The sequence below is a fragment of the Anolis carolinensis genome, chromosome 2, assembly GCF_035594765.1.
Source record: "Anolis carolinensis isolate JA03-04 chromosome 2, rAnoCar3.1.pri, whole genome shotgun sequence".
Lineage (NCBI taxonomy): Eukaryota > Metazoa > Chordata > Lepidosauria > Squamata > Dactyloidae > Anolis > Anolis carolinensis.
The window spans coordinates 217,281,729-217,295,367 of NC_085842.1; the positions used below are offsets into that span (position 1 = coordinate 217,281,729).

A 13,639-nucleotide genomic window follows, 5' to 3' on the forward strand; every position below is an offset into this window, starting at 1 on the left:
AGTGCAAAATCTGAAGTCCAAAGAAGGACCAGAGAACGCTATAACATCTGGTGGACAAAAAAGGCTCAAGAAATCAAACACTTTGCAGATGTCTATGATGCAAGGGGATTCTTCAATGCCACAAAGGTCATCTATGGCCCAAGAAATCATAGCATACACTCCCTATGTTCATCAGATGGAACCTGAAGGATAAAAAAAATCAATTGCACTGCATTAGAAAGAGCACTATCACAACATCCTTAACCGCAATTCCAACATGGCAGAAGAGGTTATCTCGCAAATCCCACAACAACATACCAGGGATGAGCTTGCAGCACTGCCTAGTTTGGAGAAAGTCAGCAAAGCCATCAGCCAACTAAAAAACAACAAACCAGTGGACCTGAAGGGATCCCTGCTGAAACCTCCACAACTCCACCAGTTCATTGAAAAGGTGTGGGTGACCATGAAAATCCCAGCAGACTTCAAAGATGCCACCATCATCACTCTTCTCAAAAAAGGAGAAAGAACAGACTGTGGAAACTATCGAGGTATCTCCCTAAAACCCTTACAAGAATTCTTGCAAATTGCCTTCTACCTATTTCAAAAGACATCCTCCCAGAACAGCTTCTGCCCCTCCAGAGAAACAGTGGACATGATCTTCACTGTACAACAGCTCCAAGAAAAATCCAGGGAACAAAACCAACCTCTGTACATGGCATTCATTGACCTTGCAAAGGCATTTGACACAGTGAATCGCAGTGCTCTCTGGACCATTCTCCAAAACATTGGATGCCCTGACAAATTTGTGAATATCCTGCGGCTCCCTCCATGATGACATGATGGCAACAGTCTTGGACGGGAGTGGCTCCCAAAGTGACCCATTTAAGATAGAATCAGGTGTCAAACAGGGATGTGTTATTTCCCCAACCTTATTCTCCATCTTCATCACTATGATACTGCACTGTGTTGATGGGAAGCTTTCCACCGACGCGGAAATCATCTATCAGACAAATGGCAAGCCATTTAACCTCAGTAGATTAAAAGCCAAAACCCAGGTCACATCTGCTATAGAACTGCAATATGCTGATGGTTGTGTAATCTGTGCTTATTCAGAAGACCTACAAGCCACTCAAATCAACTTTGTAGCATACAAAAAGGCTGGCCTCTCACTAAACATCAAGAAAACCATTGTGCTCTTTCAGCAGGCGCCACCCAATCCTTCTCCAATACCAGAAATACAACTTAATGATGTAATGTTAGAAAATGTTTACCATTTCCACTACCTTGGCGGCCATCCTTCCACAAAAGTCAACATTGACACTGAAATACAACACCATTTGAGCTCTGCGAGTGCAGCATTTTTCCAAATGAAGCAGAGAGTGTTTGATGATTGGGACATTCATGGGGTGACCAAGATGCTTGTTTACAAATCCAGTGTCTTTCCAACCGTCTTACATGCCTGCGAAACGTGGACTGTCTACAGACATCACATTCAACTTCTGGAAAGATTCAATCAGCGTTGTCTCTGAAAAATCCTGCAAATATCTTGGGAAGATAGGCAGACAAATCTCAGCATGGTGGAAGAAGCAAAGATCATCAGCACTGAAGCAGTGTTCTTCCGCCATCAACTTCACTGGACTGGCCGCATTGTCCAAATACCCAATCACCATCTCTAAAAACAGTTAATATACTCCCAATTCAAGAATGGAAAACAGAATGTTGGTCAGGAAAAGGGATTTAAAGATGGTCTTTAATCCAACCTTAAAAACTGTGACATAGACACTAAGAACCAGGAAGCCTGGTTTTTGAGCGTTCTAATTGGAGGTCAGCTGTTACCAACAGTACTGTGGAATTTGAAGTGGCATGAATGGAGGCAAAAGGGAGAAACATGTCAAGAAGGCAGGTCAAGCCAACCCTGACCGGGACTGCCTTCCACCTGGAAATCAATGTCCTCACTACGGAAGAATATGTGGATGAAGAATAGGTCTCTACAGTTACCTACATACTCACCACCAAGACACTACACTTTGAAAACAATCATACTCGAACACAAGTGATTGCCGATGATGACGAAAAGACTACACAGAGAAATAATTGAGGATATTTGTAAAACCAAGATAAATTTGGCATTTAACCAGTTTTGTACCTCTTCATAAAATGATCTAGATATTATTATTACTGTATTATTATCTTTTTATTCATTTATTTTTTTATTTATACCCCACCTTTCTCCCCATGGAAACTCAAGGCAGCTAACAATCTACAATACAAAAGTTTTAAAAAAGCAATGCTGTAAAAAAAGTTAAAAAAATAGTAACAGTGTGGTAAAAACAGAATTAAAATATAGTAATTACACTAAAATGGCCTTTAAATTTGTATCTCCCCATAGGCTGATATATCCAGTGTATGGCAAAAAAAATGGATTCATGCTACTGTCTATACATTCCTGCACAACTCAGAAAATTAGACACAGGATAGAGGCAGTGAAAGAGACAAAACTTTTATTTTTGTTACTTTATTATTGATATCTTTGCAGATATTTGTATTATAACAAAGATGTCTTCTCTTTATAGTTTTTTTTTTCATTCTGAAATAAGCATGAAGCAGAGAAAATACAAGGAACAAATATTTGAGATGTAAATAGTCATGGAAGGCATACATAGCAGCCACTGTGCATTAATGTACCAAAAATATGACAGTAACTGCAACAAATGTTATCTTGAAATCTTTAAACCAATGTTGGTCTTTGGGGATGAAACTTCAGTGCATTACAAAATAACGATGAAGGGGAAAATAGATATAAAATAAGAAACAATCAGAAAACAAAATAGGGAGATAACTGAACACTTCCTTCAGGTAGTGCACAGTGTTAGAAAAATATACCATGTACTAAGAGACAAATGACAGTTCTTGAAGAGCTACACTTAGCGATGCTTTCCTGTACGATTAAAACGTTTGTACAAATATTTAATCCTCTTCTTCAGGTTGTGGTAATCCTGAACAAACATTCGGTCACCCACCATTTTCTTTTTGCGGATGCATCTTTGCAGTTCATTTCCCTTCCATCCACGCAACCACTTTGGGCCTTTTATCAAGTTTTTGGGATGAGCCAAAAAATCCCCTAAAGAATGAAGGAAAGAGAGAAATGAAATATTTCAGAAAGGGTAGTTAATATTGCAATATACTGCAAATGCTGTCTTTGCTTAGCAGCCAGCCGTTGGGTTTTTCTTCTGATTTTTTTTTACCTATCTCCTATCTCTGCTGTCAACTCACATACCTCCAAAGTCTTTTCCCTTCCCTCAAAAAATGCAGAGATAATCATTGCAGTTTTCCCTGACCACATTTTAGCAAAAGCTATATCTCTCAATAGCATGAAAAGCAAAGATTTCATATTGATTTTCTCCGCAACCCCCAAGAAAAGAATAGGTTCCCTTAAACATTTTAAAACACATACTAGTAATATCAGAAGAGGGGTTTGCAGCAGCAGTCACATTGGGAAGGGAGTAGTGTTCAACACCTTTATTGGTGAGAAGTGTCAGGAACAGAGAAGAGAAGACACTGGAATAGCAGAAAAAATCTGAGAGCAGGTCTAAGGTAAACTAATGGTGGGAAGCAGAAGTCTCAAGGAGGAAAGATTCAAAGAACAGAGGAGAAAAGTTTGCTAACAATGAAAATACATAGTTAAAGAGGGGAGGGGAAGGAGAAATCAATCTTAAATTAGTATTTGTAAAGTTACACACCAGCTGACAATGTAATCAGATGATTAGTAAAACAAGCAAGGTTTACTTGTTTCTAGAATGTTACTAGGAGATGTAATTTGGTAGAATTTGGAACTATTCTGGTACCTGGGTTTTTTAAGCAACAAGCAAGCAACAAAAAAGTTTCTTTTCAATGACAATCAATGGCAATTATTTACGTTAGCTTTTTTAAAGTAGGGATTTACTTTTCAAAAGTAGTTTTGCAAGTTTTGTTTTTTTTTTATTTTCTTATTTTCTTGCTTCTCTATAGTAGAACACCAGTCAACATGGCTGTGAGACATCAATTACATAGGACTTCCGGCCCAGATAGAGAAACATGCAGACAGCAAAGAACCAAGGATTGTCAGTTGGCTTTGTAAATTGACCAGGCTAGAAAAATGCTGGCTGGCATTATTTCTTACATGCCAGGGTCATCACGCTGCAATTCCTATACTTCTTATTGGCCAACTTGAGGCAATACAATGCAGGGAATACAAAGGTGTAGGGATGCAAACTCCAATATTTGGCCATGATCAACTACTACCAAAAGGCTATACCTCACAGAATGACGAATACAGTAAACGTAAAGGGGATAGACACAGCCCAGTATATTAATGAAAATGAAGTGATTGCCCTTCTCTTCTTTTACCCATTCCTTTTCACTTTGAACCTTGTCTATTACATTGTAAGCCTCAAAACAAATGCATTTCCGGATTCTTCTCTCTTATTAAAATACCACATCTAAGTATTAAATTATCAGTTCCTCTGATGTACAGTGGCCATCCATTTGCGGGGGGGGGGGGGGGGGTGGTCTCTTGTATAATTTGAATAAATGCCTACTGGATACTCACCCAGAATTCCAATATTATCATAGACTCCAAACAGTGCTCGTTTCTCTGTCCATCGGTCAACCAGTTTGGGCTGCGGGGGCTCCCTCACCTTGAATGTGGGAGGATCTTCAATAAAATATAATCCAAAATTAGCGTAATTGCTAGGCATGCCACTGTAAATCTCAGAGCCCTTCCACACAGCCATATAACCTAGAATATCAAGGCAGAAAACCCCACAATATCTGCTTTGAACTGGGTTATCTTGAGTCCCTTCCACACAGCTGAATAAAATCAACATTATCTGCTTTGAACTGGAATATATGGCAGTGTGGATTCAGATACCCCAGTTCAAAACAAATATTGTGGGATTTTCTGCCTTGGTATTCTGGGTTATATGACTGTGTGGAAAGGCCCTGTGTTATCAGAGTCCACCCTGCCATATATTCCAGTTTACAGCAGATAATGTGGGATTTTATTGAGCTGTATGAAGTGACCTAAGAACTGCTTCCTCCTTTGTCCTTTCAGTCCAACCCCCGTTTCTCTTACTTGTTGCGATGAGTCGGCAAGGAGTGAGCGAGCTGCGGCCGAGGAGACTCCGCCCGGCTGCCCATAACAACGTGGCCGCCATCGAGCCCTTCAAACCAGCACAGGCTCCTCAGAAGGCGGCCATCTTGGTTCCTTCCCACAATCCTGCGGGGCCGATCGGAAGGGGCGGAACACCGTAGAGCTAGGAAAGAAAGAGAGGCAGCGAAGGAACGATACTTCCGGGTTCATCCTCACTTTAGTGAAGCTGTGTAACTGGGAGACAGTGCGTTTCTTCACGATGAAATGTGCTTGTCCTAACTCCTTGTTGTGTACGGGTGTGTTTAATAAATTGTTTGAAAATACAATGTATTAGTATTTCTATCGTTCAGGAAAGGGCTGTAAATGGGAAACGTAGTGTTGATTAGTTTGAGGCTAGCATGACTTCCTCACTTGGAGTGCATCTGCACTGTTTGATGCCTCTTTAACTGTCCCTGGCTCAATGCTATGCAATCCTGAGATTTGTAGTTTGGTGAAGCACCAGCACTTTTCAGCAGAGAAGAGAAATGGCCCCGTAAACAACAGGATTCCACAGTATTGAGCCATTTAAAAGTGGTATTCTGCAGTGCAGACAAACCAGTCCAGTGTAGATCCAACCAGTCCATACTCCAGGAAATAATGGCCGGCTGCTCACTGGAGGGAAGGATATTAGAGGCAAAGATGAAGTATGTGTTGTTGAAGGCTTTCATGGCCGGGATCACAGGGTTGTTGTATGTCTTTCGGGCTGTGTGGCCATGTTCCAGAAGTATTCTCTCCTGACGTTTCGCCCACATCTATGGCAGGCATCCTCAGAGGTTGTGAGGCATGGATAAACTAGGCAAGGAAGGTAAATATATATCTGTGGAGAGTCCAGGGTGTGACAAGAGTCCTTTGTCAGTTGGAAGCCAGCGTTAATGTTGCAGTTAATCACCCTAATTAGCATTGGAAAGGACACAGTATATTATTTGAGAACACAGAAATGCTTGACCACTCCAACAACTATCATGTCAGACTACATAGAGAAGCCATTGAAATCCACAAGCATGTAGAAAAATTCAACAGAAAGGAGGAAACCGTGAAAATGAACAAAATCTGGGTACCAGTATTTAAAAACTCAAAAATCAGAACAGTAGATGGGAAGCAACACTCTGAGGGCAGAGGAGCCCCAAGGACAGCTAATGACTCTGAACAAAGGATGCCCCCCAGGCAAGAGAAAAACCTTTCCAATGCTAATTAGGGTGATTAACTGCAACATTAACGCTGGCTTCCAACTGACAAAGGACTCTTGTCACACCCTGGACTCTCCACAGATATATATTGACCTTCCTTGCCTAGTTTATCCATGCCTCACAACCTCTGAGGATGCCTGCCATAGATGTGGGCGAAACGTCAGGAGAGAATACTTCTGGAACATGACCACACAGCCCAAAAGACATGCAACAACCCCAAAGATGAAGTACTTTGGCAACATAATGAGAAGACAGGAAAACTTGGAGAAGAGAATGATGATGGGGAAAAGGGAAGAAGGAAGAGAGGCCGACCAAGGGCAAGATGGATGAATGGTATCCTTGAAGTGACTGGCCTGACCTTGACGGAGCTGGGGGTGGCCACAGCCGACAGGGAGCTCTGGCGTGGGCTGGTCCAGGAGGTCACAAAGAGTCAGAAACGACTGAACAAATAAACAACAAAGATAAGCCCTAGGCTTTTCAGGCTATAGTACAGGCAGTCTCTAAGTTACGAACAAAGAAGTTCTTAAGTTGAATTTGTCTGTAAGTCGGAACTGGTACATTGTTTAAGCGTAACTCCAGCCAAAAATACATGCTTTGGATAATGGAGTCCCCGGTGGCGCAGCACTGCTGAACTTGCTGACCGAAAGGTCGGTGGTTCGAATACGGGGAGCAAGGTGAGCTCCCGTTGTTAGCCCCAGCTTCTGCCAACTATAGCACTTCGGATTCAACATCCCGGAAGTCACGCTGGAGAGAAATTCGAATGCTTGCAGTTGGAGAACATCCATTGGTCCCTCAACTCTGATCTAAGAACCTGATTGGCCGAACGGTTGCTATTTGAAATGCTGGCGCGCTTTTCCTCCCCTCTTGCTATTGGTCAGTGGGTCCGCGAGCTAGAGGTCGGGTCTGGCTCGGCGTTTCCATACGGGAAAGTTTCTCGCGTTCCGATTGGTCGGCTGGGCATTCCGACGTCTGTGATAGGCTGTTCCTTAGCGGGCGGACCTTCTCGTCTGGGGCGCGAAGCGTTGAAGCTTTAGTTGAGTTTCCGGTCAAGACGTGGAGTGGAGCGGCCATGGCTGCCTCTCTTTCGGCGCCTGCTTGGGAGTTCCACTTGCCTTTAACTTCCGCCGACTTGCTTCGCAGCGCCGCGCCTTCGCAGTACGCGGTGCAGGAGGTCTTGCCCGTCAAGCAGCTCCCGGGCCGGCTTTCAGGTTGGTGGGGAAAGCCGGGCGGAGAGGGCGATAGGCCCGTCCCGACAGTAGCCTCGAGTAGAAGACGAATCGTGAGGCTTTTTTTAATCTGCAGTAGACATTCAGGTGGCAGAAGTTGCTGTGCTACTCAAGAAAGACTCCGAAAAATGCAGATAGGTCACAGTTGTCTAGATGGCAGATAGGTAGACTTGTATGTCCATATCTATCAGTTTTCATCTTTGTATCAAGCAGGCCTTTTGTAAAGCCAATGGAACTTTTTCCTGACATAGGACCTTATTATTATTATTATTATATGTATTTATATCTCATTGCTTCTCTCCTAAAGGAGATTCAAAGCAGCTAACCATACAAATGTTATTATATTACATTATTTATATCTTGCTTTTCTCTCCAACGAAGAAACTCAAAGTGGATTTTATTAAAAGCCTTTCAGCATAGTTTAAAATATACAAACATTAAAACAGACATAAATATAAATGGTATTTTAAAAATCACAGTTAAAACCCATAAAAGCTAAAAACTACAGCACCCCCTGACATGATCTTTAAAACCTTTTTTAAATGCCTGCCTGAATAAAAAGGTTGCCTACATATTTACATAGAATATGTAAATTAAAATCCAAAGCAAACAAACATTAAACCTATTAGATATATTGTTGGACTAATGCAGGGGTCCCCAAACTAAGGCCCAGGGGCCGGATGCGGCCCTCCAAGGTCATTTACCTGGCCCCCGCCCTCATTTATAATATAATATTTTTATATCAGTTTTAGTAATATAATATATTGTATATACATATGATATTGATAATAATATTATCATTTTATACAATACTAATAATAATACCATGTAATAATATTAATTATATGTTATATATTACATATAATATTACAGAATAGTGGTATAGTTCAATATTGTAATATATAATGCTAATATTGTGCTATGCTAATAATATAATATATTGTATGTACATACAGCTGCTCTGAGTTCCCTTCGGGGTGAGAAGGGTGGGATATAAATGTAGTAAATAAATGTAGTAAATGAATAAATAAATAAATAATTTTGGACTTAGGCTCGCCCAAAGTCTGAAATGACTTGTAGACACACAACAACAACAATCCTACTTAACTTGACTATCTCATTGGCCAGAAGCAGGCCCACACTTCCTGTTGAAATCCTGATAGGTTTATGTTGGTTAAAATTATTTTCATTTTCAAATATTGTATTGGTCTTTCGTTGTTATTGTTGTTGTTTTGCACTACAAATAAGATATGTGCATAGGAATTTGTTCGGGTTTTTTTTCAAATGATAATTCAGCCCCTCAACAGTCTGAAGGATTGTGGACCGGCCCTCGGTTTAAAAGGTTTGAGGACCCCTGGACTAATGGATCGTGACTTGTTATGATCACAGCCTATTGAGGATTATGATCTGTTAGGATCACAACCTAGTGGGGACTATGACCTGTTAGAATCATACATAACCTATTGGGTAGCAGAGTTTCAGGAGTGTTCCTTTATTTTATTGAGTAATAGATGATCACTGGGCATGTAAATAACTTATTTCTATTCCATGCTCTCAGCAGACAAAGATTCAAGTAGGCTTCTTTAAAATAACGTGTTTGTTTTACTCAAACTTCAAAAAAAAATACTTGATTGTATTAGATGAATGTTTTTAAATATGTATGCTTATCTTTGATTGTAAAATTGTATTATAGATTGTGTGTTTTGTATTGCCTTTTACACAATGTTGTGAGGTACTTTGGGTCCCATTTTAGGGAGAAAAGTGGGATACAAATGAAGATTTATTATTATTTCTTGTCAGGTTAAACTTCAAAACCTTTCAGTTTGTATCTTTAATTTATAGTCTTTATCAGTCTCTTCAACACTATATTCTGTACAGCTCTCTTTTATAACAGTTTACTTCCAAGGACCTCAAGCCTCTCTCCCAAAGGAGATTCAAAGCAGCTAACCATACAAAAGACATACACTTCAGGAAATAAACCAACAATTATAAACAAGCAAAACATTAGATTCAGGAGGCTTGAGAAGGTTACTATCTCGAACATAGATGTATTTAAAACAATAAAACCATTAAAGACCCGAAACAGCTTATAGAGGAGTTTATCATGATCAGGGCTAATGGGGAGGAGCAGATGACATTGTAGTCCCTTCTAATAAGAAAGGCTTTGACCTGCAAACATTGGTACAGTTTCTGCTATTTTTTCATACTGCTTTGCTTCAAAATGATGCAAAATCCCAGTTTCTGGGATTTACAGTTTAAGGGAGAGGACTTTAAAATTCTCAGCCAGAGAGGTCCTGGGCCTCACTACAATATAAACCCCAGAATTTCACAGGAGGTAGCTGTAGGGTTTAAAATGGGATAGCAGTACTTTAAAGTGCAGTATGATATGTTTAAGACAGTCAAAGCTAGAGGTTCTGAACCAAAGCTGTCCCTTGTTCTATCAGCATTTACATCAATCAGATCACTAGCAGGTAAGCAGAACTCTGCCTATAGTCATGGAAGCTTTGCTGTGGTTGCTGTGGCTCATTTCTGCTAATATGTATGTGTATACATTACTATATAATTGCATATAGCATTTCTTTATAGACAGGCCTCAACAGTTGTGTAAGAAATTGACTTTCTCTCCTTTTGCAGAATTTCGGAGAGCATTCAACACACAAGGAGCTCTTGCTATCCTGCAACATTTTGATACTCTATACAGTATTCTACAGTGAGTTTGCATATCTCAAGGCATTACTGATAGCTTTTTGAGAGAACTTTGCATTTTGAGGTTAAGATTCTCTTGGCTTTGCCCCTCTTCTTAATCGTATTTATGTTAGTAGGAACTAGATACCAATAGGTGGAAAACACAAGAAATATAACTACAATAGAGTCTCACTTATCCAAGCCTCACTTATCCAAGCCTCTGGATTATCCAAGCCATTTTTGTAGTCATGTTTTCAATATATCATGATATTTTGGTGCTAAATTCGTAAATACAGTAATTACAACATTACTGCGTATTGAACTACTTTTTCTGTCAAATTTGTTGTATAACATGTTTTGGTGCTTAATTTGTAAAATCATAACCTAATTTGATGTTTAATAGGCTTTTCCTTAATCCCTCCTTATTATCCAACATATTCGCTTATCCAAGCCTCTACCGAACCGTTTTGCTTGGATAAATGAGACTTTACTGTATTTTAAAGTTACTTTGCTTTTTAAAAAAGCCATGGCAATTTTCTGTGACATATTTTTAGATAATAAAAAGTTGAGGTGAAAGACACTACGAAGCTCTTTGATATTTTCAGTGCCTCAGATATCTGTGTGTACAAGATAAGCAACCGAAATCTGGAGTCCCTGGTAGCGGAATGGGTTAAACCCTTGTGTCGGCAGGACTGCTGACCAAGAGGTTGGTGGTTCGAATCCGGGGAGAGTAGGTGAGCTCCCTCTGTCAGCTCCGCTCCTTATTTGGGGACATGAGAAAAGCCTCCCACAAAGATGGTAAAAATTAAACAACCAGGCATCCTCTGGGCAACATCCTTGCAGACGTCCAGTTCTCTCACACCAGAAGTGACTTGCAGTTCCTCAAGTCTCTCCTGACACAATTAAAAGCAACCCAAATTAAGAGATGTTCAACACAGTTCACAGTTCTCAAATAGCACAACTTTAAAAATGTGAGAAAAAATTCCAACACTGACAGTTAAAAAAGCTTTCTTTAAGTGTTGTACATCTAAGCTTGAATCAGTGTTCCAACCAATGATTTAGGGACCAATAATTTTTGACTCGAACAGAAGTAGGGGGTACTTCCATCTGTTTCTCACTTATGGCAACTGTAAGGTGAATCTCTTATGGAGATTTCTTTCCAAGATTGTTTAGAAGGGGTGTCCTTGCTTTCCTCTGAGGTTGAAAGTGTGACTTGTCAAAGATACCCACTGGGTTTCCATGGCTAAGCAGGGATTTGAACAATGGTCTCCAGGATAAAATGCTCCGATATGCACTAGGGGCTTTGAAAAGTTTGTGTTTGCAGATAGTCAGTGCAGGCACAAACTTGTTATGAACAGAACCCCCATTTTAGTTACTCTTAACAAAATTGAAAGACCTTCATATTTCTATCCTGTAGTAATATTCGTTATTCTTAACAAAATAAAAATACCTTCATATTTCTATCCTGTAGCAACTTCAGAACTGTGGATTCTGTTGTCAAGGAAGATGCCCTAGAACTGATGATGAAGGGTGAGTAAAGCCTCTTGAGATTATAGGACATCTTATTTTATTATTTTGGCAGCTTCATGATGACATCAAGGCGAATGTGACCTCAATAGCAGGCTGCTCCCTCAATCTGTTGCTCATATAACGGTCTGTAATCTTGGTGGGCAATACAAAGTAATGTTTGTTTGCTGTAAGGGCAGACCTACAGAATATCCCATTCCTCCTTCCATTTAGAAGGAAATGGCCATTCCTTTGCAAAGCATCATAAGGAATGGTAAAGGGAATGGGGACAGGGCCAACTTCATACGCCTGGGCTATAGGTTGCTGGGTGCTGCCAGAATGCTGGCTGTTGGGGCATGAGCACAAGTCTTTGGTAATCTGAAAGCTGCACTGGTTTTGCAAGTAGGACAGATGCCCAAAGAGCTGATCTATAATCACATCATTTTACTTGTCCCTCTAGTTGTGATGAGCCATTCCACTGCCCTGGCATCCATCCTGAGTAGTGCTGATCTGGTGTCCTCACTTCGTGCTCTTCACCTGAATGCCCTCAAGATGAACTCTTATGTACTAGTACGGCTGGGAGAGGCTTTTGAAATGGAGTCTGGCAAAAACAACTTGGTGGGCCTGAATTCCAAGATAAAGGTAGAAGAGTGAATACATAAACTTTATTGGTTTGAAATTTTCTCTCTGAAGAGTGTTGACCAAAAGGAAACTGCCATTTTTGCAATTTATATGAAAACTACAGAGTGAATACTTCAGTCTGAGCATTGTTGGCTATTGAAGCATTCTATACTTCCGGATTAATATTTGGTAGGACTAGCTTTAGCTCTTTTAGGCCCCTTCTACATTGCCATATAAAATCCAGATTATTTGCTTTGGACTGTAGCAGGCATGAGCACTTGTATTGGGTCTTGCAGCCAGTGTCTGCTGTTAGGGCCCTTAGGGCCACAAAGACTGCACAGCGAGCCATAAAATCACTTCAGGCATTTTAAAAGAGGACGTTTTTGGAGCTAAGAATTAACATTGTGTCTCTCAACCAATTTAGAAAGGGGTTTGCTGTTCCTGGAGATTTCTAGGACAGGCAATCCATCTTGTCTTGTAGGAGCCTGGCAGGAAAGGGGCAAAGTGGGTAGTCCGGGGGGAGGGGGGGGGTGTGAAAAGATGGAATAGAAGGTATGTTTATCAAAGTTGCTTGTTTCCTAAAAACTAGCCCTGCAATTTAAAAGAATGGTGGAGGAATAAGCTGTACACGCTGGCCCACCCAAACATCATTGTCTCTGACAGCTCCAATTACAAACCTTTGTGCCTTATGTGGAAGGTTGACAATGTTTAATCAATTGTGTAAAGGTGTTACTGATTGGTACTTATTTTGAACATGCAATAGTGATGGTAGGGCTTGCAGGACAGTGAGTTTTGAATGCATGGAAACTACCATAATGTACAGAATCTAGGACGTTATCAGTTCCAAGACACACACCCCCATTTTGGAGCTTCAATTTTAGGGAAAAAAAACCACCTGAGATATTGGGAGCGAGGCAGAGAAGGAAAGTGGGGAGAGGGGAGAGGAGGAACCAGCTGAGAGATATGGGTGAAGCTTGATGGCTCCTCACTGGCTTCGCTTGTTAAAACTCAACCACATTCCGCACAAGTTTATAGTCCTCGTCAAGGAAATAAGCAAATGAGTTAGCTGGCAGGGAAAGCTCTTCCCACATTGCCCACTTTGTCTGCCTCTGTCTTTCTCTCCTGTGTCCTGTTAGACTGATACTTTTCAGGGACATGCCTCTTTTTTTGAAGTTTCTAGCCTCATGGCAAGATGAGGCAAGATGTCTCCAGTGAGTTAGATATCTAGTCCCTAACTTTCCTATATTGAAATGAAGATCCTTGAA

General features: G+C 40.7%; 2 protein-coding genes and 1 non-coding gene across 4 annotated transcripts in view; 2 read left to right on the top strand and 1 right to left on the bottom strand.

The window, feature by feature from the left end:
• Nucleotides 1–2,478: 2,478 nt before the first annotated feature.
• mrpl51 (mitochondrial ribosomal protein L51) overlaps nt 2,479–13,639 on the bottom strand; it is a 54,815-nt gene continuing 43,654 nt past the window's right edge. Inside the window, exons 1-3 of one of the 2 annotated variants that reach the window (XM_003226456.4) lie at nt 5,093–5,252; nt 4,568–4,672; nt 2,479–3,100 (exon numbers count right to left, since the gene is read on the bottom strand). In XM_003226456.4, coding sequence (XP_003226504.1) covers nt 2,904–3,100; nt 4,568–4,672; nt 5,093–5,174 — 384 coding nt within the window. In that variant the 5' untranslated portion in view covers nt 5,175–5,252 and the 3' untranslated portion in view covers nt 2,479–2,903. Of the gene's footprint in view, nt 3,101–4,567; nt 4,673–5,092; nt 5,274–13,639 lie in introns of those variants that run through there. The other variant, XM_062971764.1, reaches the window with a different exon arrangement.
• The window catches only part of ncapd2 (non-SMC condensin I complex subunit D2), a 45,944-nt gene continuing 39,655 nt past the window's right edge, over nt 7,351–13,639 (top strand). The window contains exons 1-4 of the mRNA XM_008119275.3: nt 7,351–7,544; nt 10,197–10,272; nt 11,719–11,777; nt 12,214–12,395. Of these exons, the coding sequence (XP_008117482.2) occupies nt 7,406–7,544; nt 10,197–10,272; nt 11,719–11,777; nt 12,214–12,395 (456 nt within the window). The 5' untranslated portion in view covers nt 7,351–7,405. The remainder of the gene's footprint in view (nt 7,545–10,196; nt 10,273–11,718; nt 11,778–12,213; nt 12,396–13,639) is intronic.
• Nucleotides 11,829–12,140, top strand: LOC134297282 (small nucleolar RNA U85). The gene has a single exon (XR_010004010.1). It is a non-coding gene; the product is annotated as a small nucleolar RNA U85 (small nucleolar RNA).